The sequence below is a fragment of the Aotus nancymaae genome, unplaced genomic scaffold (genome assembly GCF_030222135.1).
Source record: "Aotus nancymaae isolate 86718 unplaced genomic scaffold, 86718_ANA_hifiasm-v0.15.2.pri h1tg000002l, whole genome shotgun sequence".
NCBI classification, from domain to species: Eukaryota; Metazoa; Chordata; class Mammalia; order Primates; family Aotidae; genus Aotus; species Aotus nancymaae.
The window spans coordinates 65,291,743-65,309,479 of record NW_026988413.1 but is presented as its reverse complement, the minus strand read 5'-3'; the positions used below and the strand labels follow the sequence as shown (position 1 = coordinate 65,309,479).

At 38.8% G+C, this 17,737-nt stretch overlaps 1 protein-coding gene and 1 non-coding gene across 2 annotated transcripts in view; one reads left to right on the top strand and one right to left on the bottom strand.

The window, feature by feature from the left end:
• LOC135277416 (uncharacterized) overlaps positions 1 to 17,737 on the top strand; it is a 58,156-nt gene that overhangs the window by 32,204 nt on the left and 8,215 nt on the right. The window contains 4 exon segments of the mRNA XM_064383464.1: positions 3,809 to 3,993; positions 4,300 to 4,367; positions 12,897 to 13,175; positions 16,085 to 16,180. Of these exon segments, the coding sequence (XP_064239534.1) occupies positions 3,809 to 3,993; positions 4,300 to 4,367; positions 12,897 to 13,175; positions 16,085 to 16,180 (628 nt within the window).
• On the bottom strand, positions 5,092 to 5,230 carry LOC135274600 (U4 spliceosomal RNA). Its single transcript, XR_010342389.1, has one exon. It is a non-coding gene; the product is annotated as a U4 spliceosomal RNA (small nuclear RNA).

Sequence of the window (17,737 nt, the reverse complement as noted above, 5' to 3'; positions counted from 1 at the left end):
GGTAAGTGCTATTTATGACAAACCCACAGCCAATATCATACTGAATGGGCAAAAACTGAAATTACTCCCTTTGAAAACTGGCACAAGATAAGGATACTCTCTCTCACCACTCCTATTCAACATAATATTGGAAGTTCTGGCCAAAGCAATCAGGGAAGAGAAAGAAGTAAAGCATACTCAAATAGGAAAGAGAAGTCAAATTGTCTTTGTTTGCAGATGACATGATTGTGTATTTACAAAACCCAGTTGTCTCAGCCCAAAATCTTCTTAAGCTGATGAGCAACTTCAGCAAACTTTCAGGATACAAAGTCAATGTGCAAAAATCACAAGCATTCCTATACAACAATAATAGGCAAACAGAGAATCAAATCATGAGTGAACTCCCATTCACCATTTATACAAGGAGAATAAAATACATAGGAATACAACTAACGAAGAACTTAAAGGACCTCTTCAAGGAGAACTACAAACCACTGCTCAAGAAAATAAGAGGATACAACCAAATGGAAAACATTCCATGCTTATGGATAGGAAGAATGAATATTGTGAAAATGGCCATACTACCCAATGTAATTTATTGATTCAGTGCTATCCCCATTAAGCTACTATTGACTTTCTTCACAGAATTAGAAAAAATTACTTAAATTTTATATGGAATCAAAAAGAGCCTGCATAACCAAGCCAATCCTAAGAAAAAAGAAAAAAGTTGGAGGCATCATGCTACCTGACTTCAAACTATACTACAAGGCTACAGTAATCAAAACAGCATAGTACTGGTAATAAAACAAATATATAGACCAATGAAACAGAACAGAAACCTCAGAAATAACACACACATCTACACCCATCTGATCTTTAACAAACCTGACCAAAAAAAAAAAAAGCAATGGGGAAAAGATTTTCTATTTAATAAATGATGTTGGGAAAACTGGCTAGCCATATGCAGAAAACTAAAACTGGACCCCTTCCTTACACCTTATACAAAAATTAACTCAAGATGGATTAAAGATTTAAACATAAGATTAAAACCAGAAAAAGCCTAGAAAAAAACCTAGGCAATATCATTCAGGACATAGGCATAGGAAAAGAATTCATGACTAAAACACCAAAAGCAATGGCAACAAATGCCAAAATTGACAAATGGGATATAGTTAAACTAAGGAGCTTCTGCACAGCAAGAGAAACTATCATCAGAGTGAACAGGCAACCTTCAGATTGGGAAAAAAGTTTTGCAATCTGTCCATCTGGCAAAGGGCTAATATCCAGAATCTTCAAATAACTTAATTTACAAAAAAAAAAAAACAAACAAACAACCTCATCAAAAATTAGGTGAAGGATATGAACAGACACTTCTCAAAAGAAGATATTTATGTGGCCAACAAATTTATGAAAAAAGCTCATAATCAGTGGTCACTAGAGAAATGCAAATGAAAACATCGATGAGATACCATCTCATGCCAGTTAGAATGGCAATCATTTAAAAGTCAGAAAACAGATGCTGCAGGTGATGTGGAGAAATAGGAACACTTTTACACTGTTGGTGGGAATGTAAATTAGTTCAACCATTGTAAAAGACAGTGTGGCAATTCCTCAAGGATCTAGAACTAGAAATACCATTTGACCTACCAATCCTATTACTGGGTATATACCAAAAGGATTATAAATCAGTCTACTATAAAGACACATGCACACATATATTTATTGTAGCACCATTTACAATAGCAAAGAATTGGAACGAACCCAAATGACCATCAGAGATAGACTGGATAAATAAAATGTGGCACATGTACACCATGGAATACTATACAGCCATAAAAAAGGATGAGTTCATGTCCTTTGTAGAGACACGGATGAAGCTGGAAACCATTATTCTCAGCAAACTAACACAGAAACAGAAAACCAAACACTGCACATTCTTGCTCATAAGTGGAAGTTGAACAATGAGAACACATAGACATAGTGAGGGCAACATCCCATACCTTAGCCTATCGAGGAGTGGAGGGCTAGGGGAGGGATAGCACTAGGAGAAATACATCATGTATTTGATCAGTTGATGGGAACAGCAAACCACCATGGCATATGTGTACCTGTGTAACAAACTTGCACATTCTGCACATTTACCCCCAGAATTTTTAAGTATTATAATAATAATTAAAAAAGAAATTACCAAATGTTGAAATAAAAGAAGCACGCTTCAGAATTCTTCCCCATAGGGAGATTGTCTCAAGACATCAGTTAATCCACAACCACCCTGTCTTCAATGATGCTGGCCAGGGTAACGGATCACCCATGATTACAGATAAGTCCTCCAGCAAGCCATGTACATCCTGCACCTCCATGCCTCTTCTGCATACCCTGCATACCAAAATTTCTTCTTACAACCCTGCTTTCTGCCCAGAAAACTGAAGTGGCTTCTTGAGATATGAATTTGTCCTTTCCCCATTGGTAAAATCTGGAATGAAGTCTCTTTCTTTAAACAAACAAAAAAAAAGTTATTTTAAACTTAATGATAGTAAACCTTTCATGCTTACTTCTTGTCTTTATTACACTTGCTTAAGCAAAATAATCTTGGTTAAATCGTTCCTACAATTATTAATCCTGCTATTAATATAATAATTAGGTGGCCGGGCATGGTGGCTCATGTCTGTAATTCCAGCACTTTGGGAGGCCAAGGTGGGCGGATCACAAATTTAGTAGTTCAAGACCAGCCTGACCAAAATGGTGAAACCCCGTCTCTACTAAAAATACAAAAATTAGCTGGACATAGTTGTGTGTGCCTGTAATCTCAGTTAATTGGGAGGCTGAGGCATGAGAATTGCTTGATCCCAGGAGGTGGAGGTTGCAGTCAGCCGAGATCACACCACTGCACTCAAGCCTGAGTGAAAGAGAGACTCTGTCTCAAAAAAAAAAAAAAAAAAAAGTCTCAGGTTAGCCAGGTGCGGTGACTCACGCCTTTAATCCCAGCACTTTGGAAACCCGACATGGGTGGATCATTCGAGGTGGGGAGGATGATCCAAGGTCAGGAGTTCCAGACCAGCCAGATCAACATCATCAAACCCCGTCTCTACTAAAATGCAAAAAACAAAACAAAACAAGAAAGCCGGAAGTGGCGGCGCGAGCCTGTAATCCCAGCTACTTGGCAGGAGAATCACTGGAACCCGGGAGGCAAAGATTGCAGTGAGCTGAGATTGTGCCATTGCACACCAGTCTGGGCAACAGAGCGAAACTCCATCACAAAACAAAACAATGTCAAGCTTCCTGCTCGAAGGACCAGAAGCCAGGAAGGTTATAAAGGCTAAACTTTAAAAATAATTTTTATTCATGTTTGAGCAGCCATATAGTATATTATTTACAAATACACAAGGCTACAGGCAAACACCTTCTGGGGTGGGCCTGGCTCAGCTCAGGGAAGAAGCCCTGTGTGAAAAGGCTGTATCTGCCGGGCGCGGTGGCTCACGCCTGTAATGCCAGCACTTTGGGAGGCCGAGGCGGGTGGATCACTAGGTCAAGAGATCGAGACCATCCTGGTCAACATGGTGAAACCCCGTCTCTACTAATACAAAAAATTAGCTGGGCATGGTGGCGCGTGCCTGTAATCCCAGCTGCTCAGGAGGCGGAGGCAGGAGAATTGCCTGAACCCATGAGGCGGAGGTTGCGGTGAGCCGAGACCGCGCCATTGCACCCCAGCCTGGGTAACAAGAGCGAAACTCCGTCTCAAAAAAAAAAAAAGAAGAAAGAAAAGGCTGTACCTTTGGCTGTCACTCCTTCTTCAATCAGCCAGCATTTGATCATGTCTTCTGTCATTCAGGGTCTGAGGCGGCGGGGACTTAAACCTTATCCAATCAGCGAGGCTGCTCTGGGAACCGTCCAATCAGGCACGGAGCTGGAGCGGAAAGGCTGGCTTCTGGGATGTGGCGGCGGTTTTGTCTCTTGCTGCCGCCGGAGTTCCAGGTTTTGTCTTCGCTGTTCTCTGCTCCTAGCGGTCCATCCTGTGTGAGACCTGCTCGTACTGGAGATCCACAGTTAAGACGCCAGGACCCCCTGGAAGCCTAGAAATGATGTGAGTGCTGGGTCCGATATCCCAAGAGAGGGGAAGGGGCTGGTTGGAACTTGGGGGAAGTGGCTGTGGGAACTCAGACCTCCCCGCAATCTGTGCCCCGAGTTCTCCTTGCCTAGCTCCACTTCAGTCCCCTTCAGCAATAAGATGGCGGCTGCGCAGTGACTGTGCCCTGGCCTGGAGCCCTCTCTGGGCAGCTCTGCACCCGCAGCTCCGGGTCTCTCCCAGATTTTCTCTTTTAGGGACCACCGGAGGGTTGACAGGGGAGAATACAGACTCAGCTTCCGGGTCATGAATGGGAAGAGCTTTGGTTTGCTTTATGGGTTCTCATTTTCTCATTTCTCCTATTAAAAATTTGTGGGAGTTATTGCGAAAATATTTTTTATGACTGGGTGATTTCAAGCAGAATTCCAAGGCTTTGCTTTTAAAATGCTACCAAGAAAAACAATAGGGAAAATCTCGTTTACATTTTAGCTGTAGAAAATGAATACATTTCCTGTCAAGCACAGTAGCTCATGCCTGTAATCCTAATACTTTGACAGGCCAAGGGTGGTGGATCACCTGAGGTCAGGAGTTTGAGACCAGCCTGACGAACGTGGCAAAACCCCGTCTTTACTAAAAATACAAAAATTGGCCAGGCGTGGTTTAGGGCGTCTATAATCACAGCTACTGGGGAGGCTGAGGCCGGACAATTGCTTGAACCCAGGTGGCAGAGGTTGCATTCAATCCAAGATCATGCCACTTCACTCTAGCCTGGGTGAAAAAGCGATATTCCTTCTAAAAAAAAAAAAAAAAATGAAAAAAAATAAATTTTTTTACAAGAAAATGTAGATAATTGCTGAGTTATGTAGAGTAATAAAAATATCACCATCTTTTTGCAGGGTAAATTTGTGACAGTAAATATCTCTGTTCTGTATCCTATTATCTTGACTTCTGAGTTTCATGCTAAATTTTATGAGATAAGACTTGGTGCCTCCTAGAAATGTTCCCATATGACTAATTGTTTACTACATGATTTTTTTTTTTTAATTGGGTCTCTGTAGAGACTCAAAAATTGCCAATGCCGACTATATTGCAAGTCGTCCTGGGGGGTATTGGAAAAAGTTTTCAATTAGCAATAATCGAGTCTCGGATAAACATCATTAGCTACGATACTGCTACTGCCACTGTGAGGAATTGTCACATTGCTTTTCACAATGGTTGAACTAATTTACACTCCCACCGGCAGTGTATAAGCATTCCCATTTCTCTGTAACCTTGCAAGCATCTGTTGTATATTCACTTTCTAATATTAACCATTCTCACTGGTATGTGATGATATTTCATTGTGGTTTTTCTTTGAATTTTTCTAATAATTAGTGATGAGCATTTTTTATATGCTTGTTGGCCACATGTATTTTTTCTTTTAAAAATATATTTTTCATGTTTTTTGTCTACTTTTTATTGAGGTTTTTTTTATTTTCTGTAAACTTAGGTTTCTTATAAATCATGAGTATTGGACCTTTGTCAAAAGCATAGTTTGCAAGTATTTTCTTTTATTCTGTATGTTGTTTGTTTACTGTGTCGATGGTTTCCTTTGCTGTGAAGAAGCTTTTTAGTTTAATTAGGTTCCATTTGTCAATCATTGTTTTTATTGCAATTGCTTTTGGCATCTTTATTTAAAAATTACCTGTTTCTACATCTACAATGGTATTTCCTAAGTTATCTCACATTTTGTGTTATTTTTTATAAATTGAAGTTTTACATTTAAATCTTTAATATATCTTGAGTTGATTTTTGTATATGGTTTAATGAAAGCATTCAGTTTCAATCATATACATAGTGCTAACTAGTTCTCCCAGCACCATTTATTAAATAGGGAATTCTCCCCAGATTCCTTCTGTTAGCTTTGTCAAAAACTAGATGGTTGTAGGTATGTGACATTATTTCTGGGCTCTCGGTTCTGTTGCATTGGTCTATGAATGAGTTTGATTTTGTATTAGTACTGTGTTGCTTTGTTTACTGTAGCCCTGTAGCATAGTTTGAATTCAGGTAATGTAATGCCTTAAGCTTTGTTCTTTTTGCTTATGATTGCCTTGGCTATTTGGACTCTTTTTTGGTTCCATATGAATTTTAAAATATATATATATTTTGTTCTGCTAAGAAAAATGTTTGGTAGTTTGATAAAAATAGCATTAAATCTGTAATTTTTTGGGCTGTATACCATTTTAATAATATTGGTCTTTTCTATCCATGAGCCTGAAATGGTTTTCCATTTGTTTGTTTCATCTCTGACTTCTTTAAGCAGAGTTTTGTCAGTCTTGTCATAAAGATCTATCACCTCCCTCATTAGCTGTGTTCCTAGATATTTTATTCTCTTTGTAGTGATTGTGAATGGAATTTCATTTTTGATTAGGCTTTTGGCATGCATGTTTTTGATTTATAGAGATGCTACTAATTTTTGTGCATCTATTTTGTATGCTGAAATGTTTCTGAAGTTTTTTGTCAGTTTAGGATGCATTTCTGCCAAGATTATAGGGTTTTTCAGATACAGCATTATGTCTTCTGCAAACAAAAATAAGTTTCTTCCTCTCTTCCTGTTTGCATGTCATCTATTTTTTTTATCTTGCCTGATTGCTCTGATGAGGACTTCCAATTTTATGTTGAATAGGAGTGTTGAAAGAAGGCATCCTTGTCTTGTGCCAGTTTTCAAAGAAAAATGATTCCAGGTTGTGTGTATTCAGTATGTTGGCTGTGGGTTTGTGATAGAAAATTCATTATTTTGAAGTATGCAGCTTCCATGCCTAGTTTGTTGAGGCTTTTTAACATGAAAATGTTAAATTTTATTGGAAATCTTTTCCGCATCTATTGACATAATTTTGTGTTTTCTGTCTTTAGTTCTGTTTATGTGATGAATCACATTTATTCTTTTTTTATTTTTATTTTTTGAGAGTCTCACTGTTGCCCAGGCTAGAGTGCAGTGGTGCAATGTCAGCTCACTGCAAACTTTGCCTCCTGAGTTCAAGTGATTATTTTGCCTCAGCCTCCCAAGCAGCTGGATTACAGGTGCCCACTACCATGCCCAACTGATTTTTGAAATTTTAGTAGAGACATGATTTTGCCATGTTGGCTAGACTGGCCTTGAAGTCCTGACCTCAGATGATCTGCCTACCTTGGCCTCTCAAAGTGCTGGGATTAGAGGTGTGAGCCACCATGCCCCATCTCATGTATGTTGAATTACCTTTGCATCCCAGAATAAATCCTACTTGATCATAGTCGGTTAACCTTTTGATGTCCTGCTCAATTTGGTTTGTCAATATTTTGTTGAGCATTTTTGCATCATTGTTCATCAATAATATTGGTCTAAAGTTTTCTTCTTTTGCTTTATCTCTGTGAAGTTTTGGTATCACAATGGTGCTGTTTTTAATTTTTTGAAAGAGTTTTAGTAGAAATGGTGCTAACTCTCCTTTGTACATCTAGTAGAATTCAGCTGTGAATCTATCTGGTTCTGGGCTATTTTGGTTGGTAAGCTACTGTATTACTAATTCAATTTTCGAGCTTGTTACTGACCTATTAAGGACTTTGATTTCCTTTTTATTCACTCTTAAGAGAATATATTTGTTCAAGAATTTGTCCATTTCTTCTAGATTTTGAAGTTTTTGTGCATAGAGGCATTCATAGTAGATTTTAGTATATTTTTGTGGGGTCAGTTGTTATGTCTCTTTTGTCATTTTTAGTTATGTTTATTTGGATCTTTTTCTTCTTCATTAATCTTGTTAGTGGTTTATTTTATTTTTTAAAATATTTTACTCCTGCAATTCTTGATCTTAGAGTTTTTCATGCCAACATCTGGAGTGCAGTGCTGCAGTCTTGGCTCACTGCAACCTCCACCTCCCAGGTCCCAGCGATTCTCCTGTCTCAGCCTCCTGAGTAGCTGAGATTATAGGTGCCCGCCACTACCCCCGGCTAATGTTTTGTATTTTTAGTGGGCGGGCACCAGGCTTCTAATTGTAAAACTATCCTCAGTCATGAAGATGTGAAAAGTTTATTTTGTTATTAAATATAATTAATTAGCATACATGGATGGCCTCCCCAGTTATGAGGTGAATTTAGGATAAACTATGTATGACATGGTTCTCTATGTTTTTCTACTTTTGAACTAATTATGATGACTGTCTTTCTGTCTTTGCAGTCTTTTAAGGAGATTGACTATGATACATTTTACAGTCATTTCACTTTGTAATCATACAATTCTGTTTTCTTCTTCCCCTTCCTCCCTCCCTCCCTCTCTCCCTTCCTTTCTTTCCTCCCTGTCTCCCTCCCTCTTTCTTTTTCTCTTGTTGCAGAAGTTGGACTGCAATAGCAGGATCTCAACTAACCAAAACCTCTGCCTCCCATGTTCAAGTGATTCTCAGTCTCCTGAGAAGCTGGGATTAGAGGCATGCTCCACCATGCCCAGCTAATTTAGTATTTTTAGTTGAAATGGAGTTTCTTCATGTTGGTCAGTCTGGTCTTGAACTCCTAACCTCAGGTGATTTGCCCACTTTGGCCTTCCAAAGTGCTGGGATTACAGGCATGAGCCATTGTGTTTAACTTTTTTTTTTTTTTTTTGAGATGAAGTCTCACTCTTGTCTCTCAGGCTGGAGTGCAATGGTGATCTTGGCTCAGTGCAACCTCTGCATCCTGGGTTCAAGCAATTCTCCTGCCTCAGCCTCCCAAGTAGCCAGGATTACAGGTACCTGCTACCACTCCTAGCTAATTTTTGTATTTTAAGTAGAGATGGGGTTTCACCATGTTGGCCAGGCTTGTCTTGAACTTCTGACCTCAGGAGATCCACCCACCTTGGCCTTCCAAAGGGCTGGGATTACAGGTGTGAGCCACTGTCCCTGGCCGAGAAATGACTTCTTATCAGTTTACTCTGTTGTCTCTTTTTTTACTTTTACAAATCCATTATTTAAAAAACAAAAACAAACAAACAAAAACACAGTCTTGCTCTGTCACCCAGAGACATGATGTGAGGGGATCTCTCTTTCGATTGTACTTTACTTGCTGTAACACCCAAAACTGCAGAGCGAGGTTGATCTCCCCTAGAATCTTCCCACAAGTTTTGTCCTCTGCCTCAGATTTACAAGACAAGGCAGACTTTGGATTGAAAATGTACAGAAAACTAAGAGAAGGCATTTTCTGCATTGTAAAATGTCAACACAGATGTCTTAAAGCCCCCTTTGAGAGTGTGGCTCTGAGCTTTTCAGGTCTTGTTCAGTGACCTGCTACAGCTCTGTGAGAGGGTCCCAGGGTAAGTAGAATCTGATGGCAGAATCTGTAAGTGTAAATGACTATCTTAGGAGTGAAAGATCATGACTATGAAGTATCCAGAGCCATAACCACAACTATACCTATGCGTAAAATGTGATACTGGAGTAGCATATTCTTGTCTTTCCTCTTACCCAAGAGCTACCTAATTGGGACAGGTAATCCAGGTTCTGGAGCTCCACCAAAGCAGCTCCATTTTTTATTTAGAAATCGGCCTGAATTGGCTGAGCATGTTGGCTCATGACTGTAATCCCAGCACTTTGGGAGGTCGAGGTGGGTGGATCACCTGAGGTCAGGAGTTTGAGAGCAGTCTGGCCAACATAGTGAAACTGTATCTCTGCTAAAAATACAATCATTAGCCCTGTGTGGTGGTGTGTGCCTGTAATGCCAGCTACCTGGGAGGCTCAGGCAGGAAAATCACTTGAACCCAGGAGGCAGAGTTTGCAGTGAGCCAATATTGCATCATTGCACTCTAGCCTGGGCAACAGAGTGAGACTCCATCTCAAAAAAAAAAAAGAATCAACCTGATTCTCTCCTGCCTAACTTATCACTGGGCCACCAGCACAGGGTCACTGGGAACACTATCACAATCACCTAGGCATCTTTGAGTTATTTGAGAATGTCCAGAGCAGAATTTTATTAGGCTGACAAGAGTGGTTAATTCTACTTCTCAGTGAAAGAGAAATTACTCATTCTGTGTTTTTTCTTGTCTTCTTCTGAGAAGTGTCTGTTCATCTATTGCCCATTTTGTGGTGGTATTGTTGGCTTTTTTCTTGTAAAATTTTTAAAGTTTCTTGTAAATTCTGGATATTAGACCTTTGTCAGATGGTTATATTTCTGCCATTCTATAGGTTGTTTGTTCAGTGGTGATTTCTCCTTTTTTTAAAAAAAATGTGTGTATTTGATTTCTGTCTCTCTTTTTTAACTAGTCTAGCCAGCCAGCAGTTTTTTTTTTTTTTTTTTTTTTTTTTTTAGACAAGGTCTCACTCTGTCACCTAGGATAAAGTACAGTGATGTGATCTTGGGGCACTGCAACCTCCACCTCCTGGTTTCAAGCAATTCTTTCTGCCTCAGCCTCCTGAGTAGCTGGGATTACAGGCAACCACCACCACACCCAGCTACATTTTCTATTTTATAGTAGAGATGGGGTATTGACATATTGGCAAGGCTGGTCTTGAAGTCCTGATCTCAGGTGATCTGCCTACCTTGGCCCCCCACATTGCTGAGATTACTGGCATAAGCCATCACACCCGGCATTAGCTCTTTTGAATGTGATATTAAGGTGTCAAGTTGAGATTTTTCTAGCTTTGTGATGTGGGTATTTAGTGCTATAAATTTTCCTCTTAACACTGTTTGAGTTGTGTCTCAGAGATTCTGGTATGTTGTGTCTTTGTTCTCATTGGTTTAAAATCACTTCTTGATTTCTGCTTGAATTTTATTATTTTCCCAGGAGTCATTCAGGAGCAGGTGATTCATTTTTATATGTAAATGTGTGGCTTTGAGTAAGTTAATCCTGAGTTCTAATTTGACTATGCTGTGGTCTGACAGACTGTACAATGTCAGAACTGTTGTATTGCCTGAGGAGTGTTTTGCTTCCAGCTATGTGGTTGATTTTAGAAAAGTGCCATGTGGCACTGAGAAGAATGTATATTCTGTTAACTTGGGGTGGCAAATTTTGTAGATGCCTATAAGGTCCACTTAATCCAGAGCTGAGTTCAAGTCCTGAATATCCTTGTTAATTTTCTGTTTTGTTGATCAGTCTAGTGTTGACAGTGGAGTGTTAAACTCTCCCACTATTATTGTGTGGGCATCTAAGTCTCTTTGTAGGTCTATAAGAACTTGTTTTAAGAATCTGGGTGCTCCTGTATTGGGTGCATATATATTTAGGATAGTTGGTTCTTTATTCAATTTGCCAGGCTGTGTTATTGTATTGGGAAATTTAGTTCATTTAAATTTAAGGTTAGTATTGTTCTGTGTGAAGCCGATCCTGTCATCATGATGCTATTTGGTTATTTTGTCCACTTGTTGATGTGTTTCTTCATAGTGTCATTGTTCTTTATGGTGTGTTTTTGCAGTGGCTGGTACCAGTTTTTTGTTTTTTTTTTTTTTCCTTATTTAGTGCTTTTTTCAGGAGGCTTTGCAAGCCAGGCCTGTGGAGACAAAATCCCTTAGCATTTGTATTTCTGGAAAGGACTTTATTTCTTTTTCACTCATGAAACTTAGTTTGGATAGATATAAAATTATGGGTTCAAAATTATTTTCTATAAGAATGTTAAATATTGTCCTGTACTGTCTTCTGGCTTGTAGGGTTTCTGCTGAGAGGTTCATTGTTAGTCTGATGGACTTACTTTTGTAGGTGACCTGGCCTTTCTCTCTGGCTGCCCTTAACATTTCTTTGTGTTCCTTTCAACCTTGGAGAATCTGATGCTTATGTTTCTTGGGGTTGATCTTGTGGAGTGTCTTAGCAGTGTTCTGTGTATTTCCTGAATTTGAATGTTAGCTTGTCTTGCTAGGTTGGGGAATTGTTCCTGGAGAATATCCTGAAGTGTGTTTTCCAGTTTGTTTCCATTCTCCCTGTTTCCTTCAGGTATTTCAGTCAATCGTAGGTTTGGTCTTTTTATGTAGTCTCATATTTTTCAGAGGCTTTATTTATTGTTTTTTATGCTTTTTTCTCTAGTCTTGTCTGCATGCCTTATTTCAGCAAGATGGTCTTCAAACTCGATGTATTTTCTTATACTCTGTCAATGTGTCTGTTGATACTTGTGTATGCTTCATGAAGTTCTCATGCTGTGATTTTTTTTAACTCCATCTGTTCATTTATGTTTTTCTCTAAACTGGTTAGTTAGCAGCTCCTCTCTCTAACTTTTTATCAAGGTTCTTAGCTTCTTTGCCTTCAGTTAGAACATGCTCCTTTAGCCCAGTAGAGTTTGTTACTACGCATCTTCTGAAGCCTACTTCTATCAATTTGTCTATCTCATCCTCCATTCAGTTCTGCACCCTTGCTGGAGAGGCATTGCAATCATTTGGAGAAGAAAAGGCACTCTTTGCCTTCTGAAATTTTAGCATTTTTTTTTCATTGATTCTTTCTCATCTTCAGGACTTTGTCTAGTTTTGATCTTAGAGGCTGCTGACTCTAGGATGGGGTTATTTTGGGGACTGTTGTTTTGCTGTTGTTCATTGCTTTTTGCTTTGCTTTAAATGGCTAGGTTCCTCTTCTATATGTTTGCAGTGGTTTTCTGGGGGATCACTTCTGACCCTATTTATCTGGTTCACTCCTGCACCTAGAGACATTACTCAAGGAGGCTGCAGAGCAGCAAAGATGGCTGCCTGCTCCTTCCTCTGGGATCTCTGACCTCAAGGAACACCAATCTGCTGCTAGTGGGAATGTTCATGTGTACAGTGTTTGACAACCCTTGTTGAAGTATATTGTCCAGTCGGGTGGCAGGAGGAACAGGACCCATTTAATAAAGGACTTTTACTGTCCTTTGGTGGAGGGGGTGCTTTGCTGGGGAGAAGCCCTCTTTTTTGGGCTGCTCGGATTCCTCAGATCTCACAGGAGGAAAAGCTAAGTCTGCTGGTCTGCAGAGACTGCAGTCAACTCTCCCCATAGGGACTCAGACCCTGGGAGACCAGAGTTCTGTCCCTGCACCTCTGGCTGAAGTTGTTGGAGTTCCTCCAGGGAGACCCCTCACAGAGATAAGGGATAGGTCAGGGTCAGGCCTGAAGAGGTGCTCTGGCTGCAGTCTGCCACCACCAGTGTGTTGGGCTGTGGGAGACACCTCTTGGGACCAAGCCATCCAGCATCCCTGGCTTCAGGAGGGGAAAGGTGTGGCCTGTAGCTGTAGAGATGGCTATGGCCCTTTCTCTGCCCAAGGAGCTTAGTGTATTAGGCAGCTATCAGTCCCAGTGCTGGTTGCTGTGCTTCCCCCAGGGAGCTCAAATGGCTTAGAGAGCAGGCAGCAGCAGCTGTGGTCCTGGTCACCCCTCCCATGGGGTCTTAGCAGGCTTAAGCAAATTTTAGCTGAGAGGTTGTAGGTAATCTGCACAGCTCTGGGATTGGAACTCTAGTCCCTGGTGGCATGGCTTCTTGAGTAAAATCTTTCAATCTGTGGGTTACACAGTTGGATGTAAAAAGCTTGCTTGTGTTAATTCATTCACTGCCTCCTTGGCTGGGGGGTGGGGGCTCCTATGTCCTGTGTGGCTCTCAGGTGGGTTGCCACACAATGCTGCTCTTTCTTCCTCTCTATGGGTCATGCCAGTTGTCTAGTTAGTTCTGATGAGATAACCTGGCTACCTCAGCTGCCAGTGCAAGATTCACATGCTATTCTGTTCCTTCTCATAGAAGTCTGTGATTGCCACTGCTTCTAGTCAGCCATCCTTTCCCCACTCTTAAAAAAAGCCTTTTTTCTTTAAAGCTAAATGTGTCTCAGATTAAGAGTTGTGTTTGCTCTGCCTCCTGGAATGCTATGCGTTTAGTACTTGAAAAGCTTTACTTTTCTACTTGTGCTTTTTCTTCCTAATGAGTTCGTCTTAACTACTTCTTGGTTCTTATAATAGTCAAGGGTCTCTGAAAAAATATTTATTTCCTATATATCAGAGCCTCCTCTACATTCTCAACATCATGGCTTCTTATATGTCATAAGAAATTCTCATCATGAATTGATGAACTGCAATATTAAGAATATTTTCTTCATGAATGTGGAACACCGGAAAGTGTGGGTACTCAGGATTCCTATTGGGGAAAACCTGGGGTCCTTAGTAAAGGTGGAGAGAGTGTAATGTTGAGGTTCCATCTCTGTTCTCCATTAGCTCTATGCAGAACAGGATTAAGAAAATGCTTATTTAAATGAAATGGCATTTATTAACTAGAAAGTTTTAAAAAAATAAAGAATACTTGCTCTTTAGGGTGTGAAAGAAACACTACTTAAAATCACTATTAAAATTAACAGAATACTGGGGATATCTGCATCTAGAACTTTGCATAAATTGTTTTCTTTTTTTGAGAGAGTTTAGCTCTGTCATCAGGCTGGAGTGCAGTGGCATGATCTCGGCTTAATGCAACCTCTGCCTTCTGGATTCAAGCGATTCTCCTGCCTCAGCCTCCCGAGTAGCTGGGACTACAAGTGTGTGCCACCACATCTGGCTAATTTTTGTATTTTTAATGGAGACAGGGTTTCACTGTGTTGGCCAGGATTGTCTCGATCTCTTGACCTCATGTTCCACCTGCCTTAACCTGCCAAAGTCTTGGGATTACAGGCATGGGCCACCACATCTGGTGAAATTGATCTTTCTATATGATTAAATTCAGATTGTAATTTACTTTTTGGGGGAGGTGATATTATAGCCGTGGTGCTGTGTCCTTCTGTGTGATCAGCACATCATAGATATTTGTCTTAATGCAGTTGATGTTAATAGTGAGTTCAGCTCTGTGACTGATTTTTTTTCTATAGAGTTAATTATTTTACTCTTTATTATTAAGTATCTTTATTCAGCTGATGTGGATAAACAATCACATTTAATCTGGCAGTTGCCTTTCTTAGGTTTTCTTTGCATTTATCTTTCTTTGGAAAATGAAAGCTCCCATCTTTGTTTACAGGAAAGAAAAACTAAAAACCACACAGGCTCTTTCACTTGCTGGATGTTTGACAAAATAGTTTTCTTGGGCCAAAAACATTGGCATTACTGGTGAGCTTGTTAGAGATCCAGAAACTCAGATTTTACACCAGATTTTCTGAAAAACTTATCTGCATTAACAAGATCTCCAGTGTATTTTGCACATTAAAATTTAAGCAGTACTTTGTAACTCAATATGTTTTTTCCATCTGAAAAATTTACACATCTCATTCTCTATGATGTAAATATAGCACTCAAAAATGTACACATTAGTGTTTGTGCTCTCAGTTTTATACTTCAACATTCAGAAAAGTATCATCTATATTTTGATGTTGTGGATCTTATGCTACTGGCTTTTCTCAGAGTTAGAGAATATATTAGAGAATATTTCTGTGTTAATAGTTATTTATTAATTATTTTCACTCCTGTAAGTAAGAACTACTCTTTGTTTTTGTTTTACCATGAGCCAAATTAAAAATTCTGCTCATGGTCACTTGGTAAATATATATGTGTGTGCGTGTGTGTTTCAGGGAGTGTTGACATTTAGGGATGTGGCCATAGAATTCTCTCTGGAGGAGTGGCAATGCCTGTACACTGCACAGCAGAATTTGTATACGGATGTGATGCTAGAGAACTATAGAAACCTGGCCTTCCTGGGTGCACATAACTTCAGTAAACAATTTCCTAATATACCCTAATATTTATTTATTTATTTGTAAATTGTTTTTTTGTAATTTATGCTTTCAGATCTTACCTTCAAGATTTGCCTATATAAAAGAGACTTTTAAGATGTTTAATTTTGACCTGAACTTTCTACATTCCTGAGCTGATCTGTGTCTTTCACTCTCGGTTAGTGTTAGTTTTAGAAATTTAGTAGCATAACACGCTGTTGCCCACATCTTAAAATCTAATTGCCACTACTAATTTTTGATTGAGTAGTACTAGGTAGTGAAATTAAGAACTTACAAAATTAAAATGTCGCCTTAATATTTAATTTTTTTATAAATTAGTATTTTAGAATTCATTTACTAGAATATTCTATTACATTCTTCTTACTGCGCACACTTCTAAGTTGGTAATTGGAGAATAAGAGCAAGATTCATGTAGTTTTGAATAAAACAGATATTGCTGCCTCTAAGCCAGACATGATCACCTGTCTGGAGCAAGGAAAAGAACCTTGGAATGTGAAGAGACATGAGCTGGTAGCCGAACCCCCAGGTAGGTGAGAATGAAAGTGAGTACAACTGATGACACAGATGAGAAGTCGTAAGTAAAAAAAAAAAGCCAGTCCTTAAAATGATTTGGAAATCCATGTTCTATAGGAAATAATTTCTGGGAAGCCTGATATATATATATATATATATTTAATTTTGCTTTCACATAGAAACATCTTCCGTCTTACATTTTTAAAATCGCTACAGATTTTACTTTCCCTTCAGTGATCCTCCTTCAAGTTTACAGTGACAGCCAAAGTCCTCTTCGTGGCACATAAGACTGCAAAATCTGACCTCTTTTCATTGTTTTTGAAAACACACAGATATCTGCATAATTTTGAGGAACCTTATGTTAAACTTTTTTTTTTTTTTAAGTTTGCTTTTTACATCATGTCTAAAATGTGTGAGGGTAGTGGTTTCTGTTCCATTGGCTTCTTTATTGCTAATTTTTCTGCACATTACATTTTGTCTTTTATAGTCTAGAAGTATAGTTTGAAATTATAAAATATGATGTTCTTCTGCTCTGTTCTTTTTTTTATTTCAAGATTGTTTGACTATTCAAAGTTCATTGTAGTTCTATGTGAATTTTAGAATCGTATTTTTTATTACTGTAAAAAATACTGAAATTTTGATAGGGAATTTAGTGAATCTAAAGATCTCTATGGATAATATGGTACTTTAACCACATTCTTTCAATCAATAGACATGAAATGTTTTTAACTTTGTCATGTCAATTTTTTAATTGATGTATCTTTTATTCGAAAGATATTTAAACTTCTTGGTTAAATTTGTTCTTAGAAATTTATTATTTTAGTACTATTTTAAATAAGATTCCTTTTTTTTCTATCTTATCAGATAGTTTCTCTAAAGTGTACGGAACCATAACTCATACTCATATGTTAATTTTCTATTTTCCTAATTTATTGAGTGTAATTATTACTTTAATTAGATTTTAATGTACTGGTTATGATTTTTTATATAAGATCAAATGATCTACAAAAAGCAACATTTTACTTATTTGTCTTTAATTTCAATGACTTAAAATTTTTTTGACTAATTTTTATTACACATACTTCTAATGCTCTGTTAAAATAGAAGCATTCAGAATGAGCACAATATACTTTTGCATTGGTGTCTGTGAATTCGAAGGAGCAAACACCTGTTCAAGTTTTTATAAACTGGTTTCAGAAAGTAAAGATCTTTTGTTGAGCTCCCAGGATAATGGGATGTCCTATGGGTTTGTAGTGGACAGGGGTTGTAGCTTGGTCACAGAGGCTGCTGGGTCTGCATTAGGGTCCACCTTTAGCTGGCTTGTTACAAGGGAATTGGGTAGTTGTAATTCCCATTATATTTTTGAACAGAGTGAATATTCTTCAGGACTTTGCTCTGTGGGGCAGACTCTAAGGCAGCCTTCTGCACATGGGTCTGCATATGTTAGGCTTTATATTAGGATGTAGATGAGTTTGGCTTTCACTGAGTACCAGAGAGGATTTTCCAAAGTCACTGTGTGGATTTCTATGTAGGCAGAATGTGCCATGAACTGTGGCTCAGGGAGCTAAAA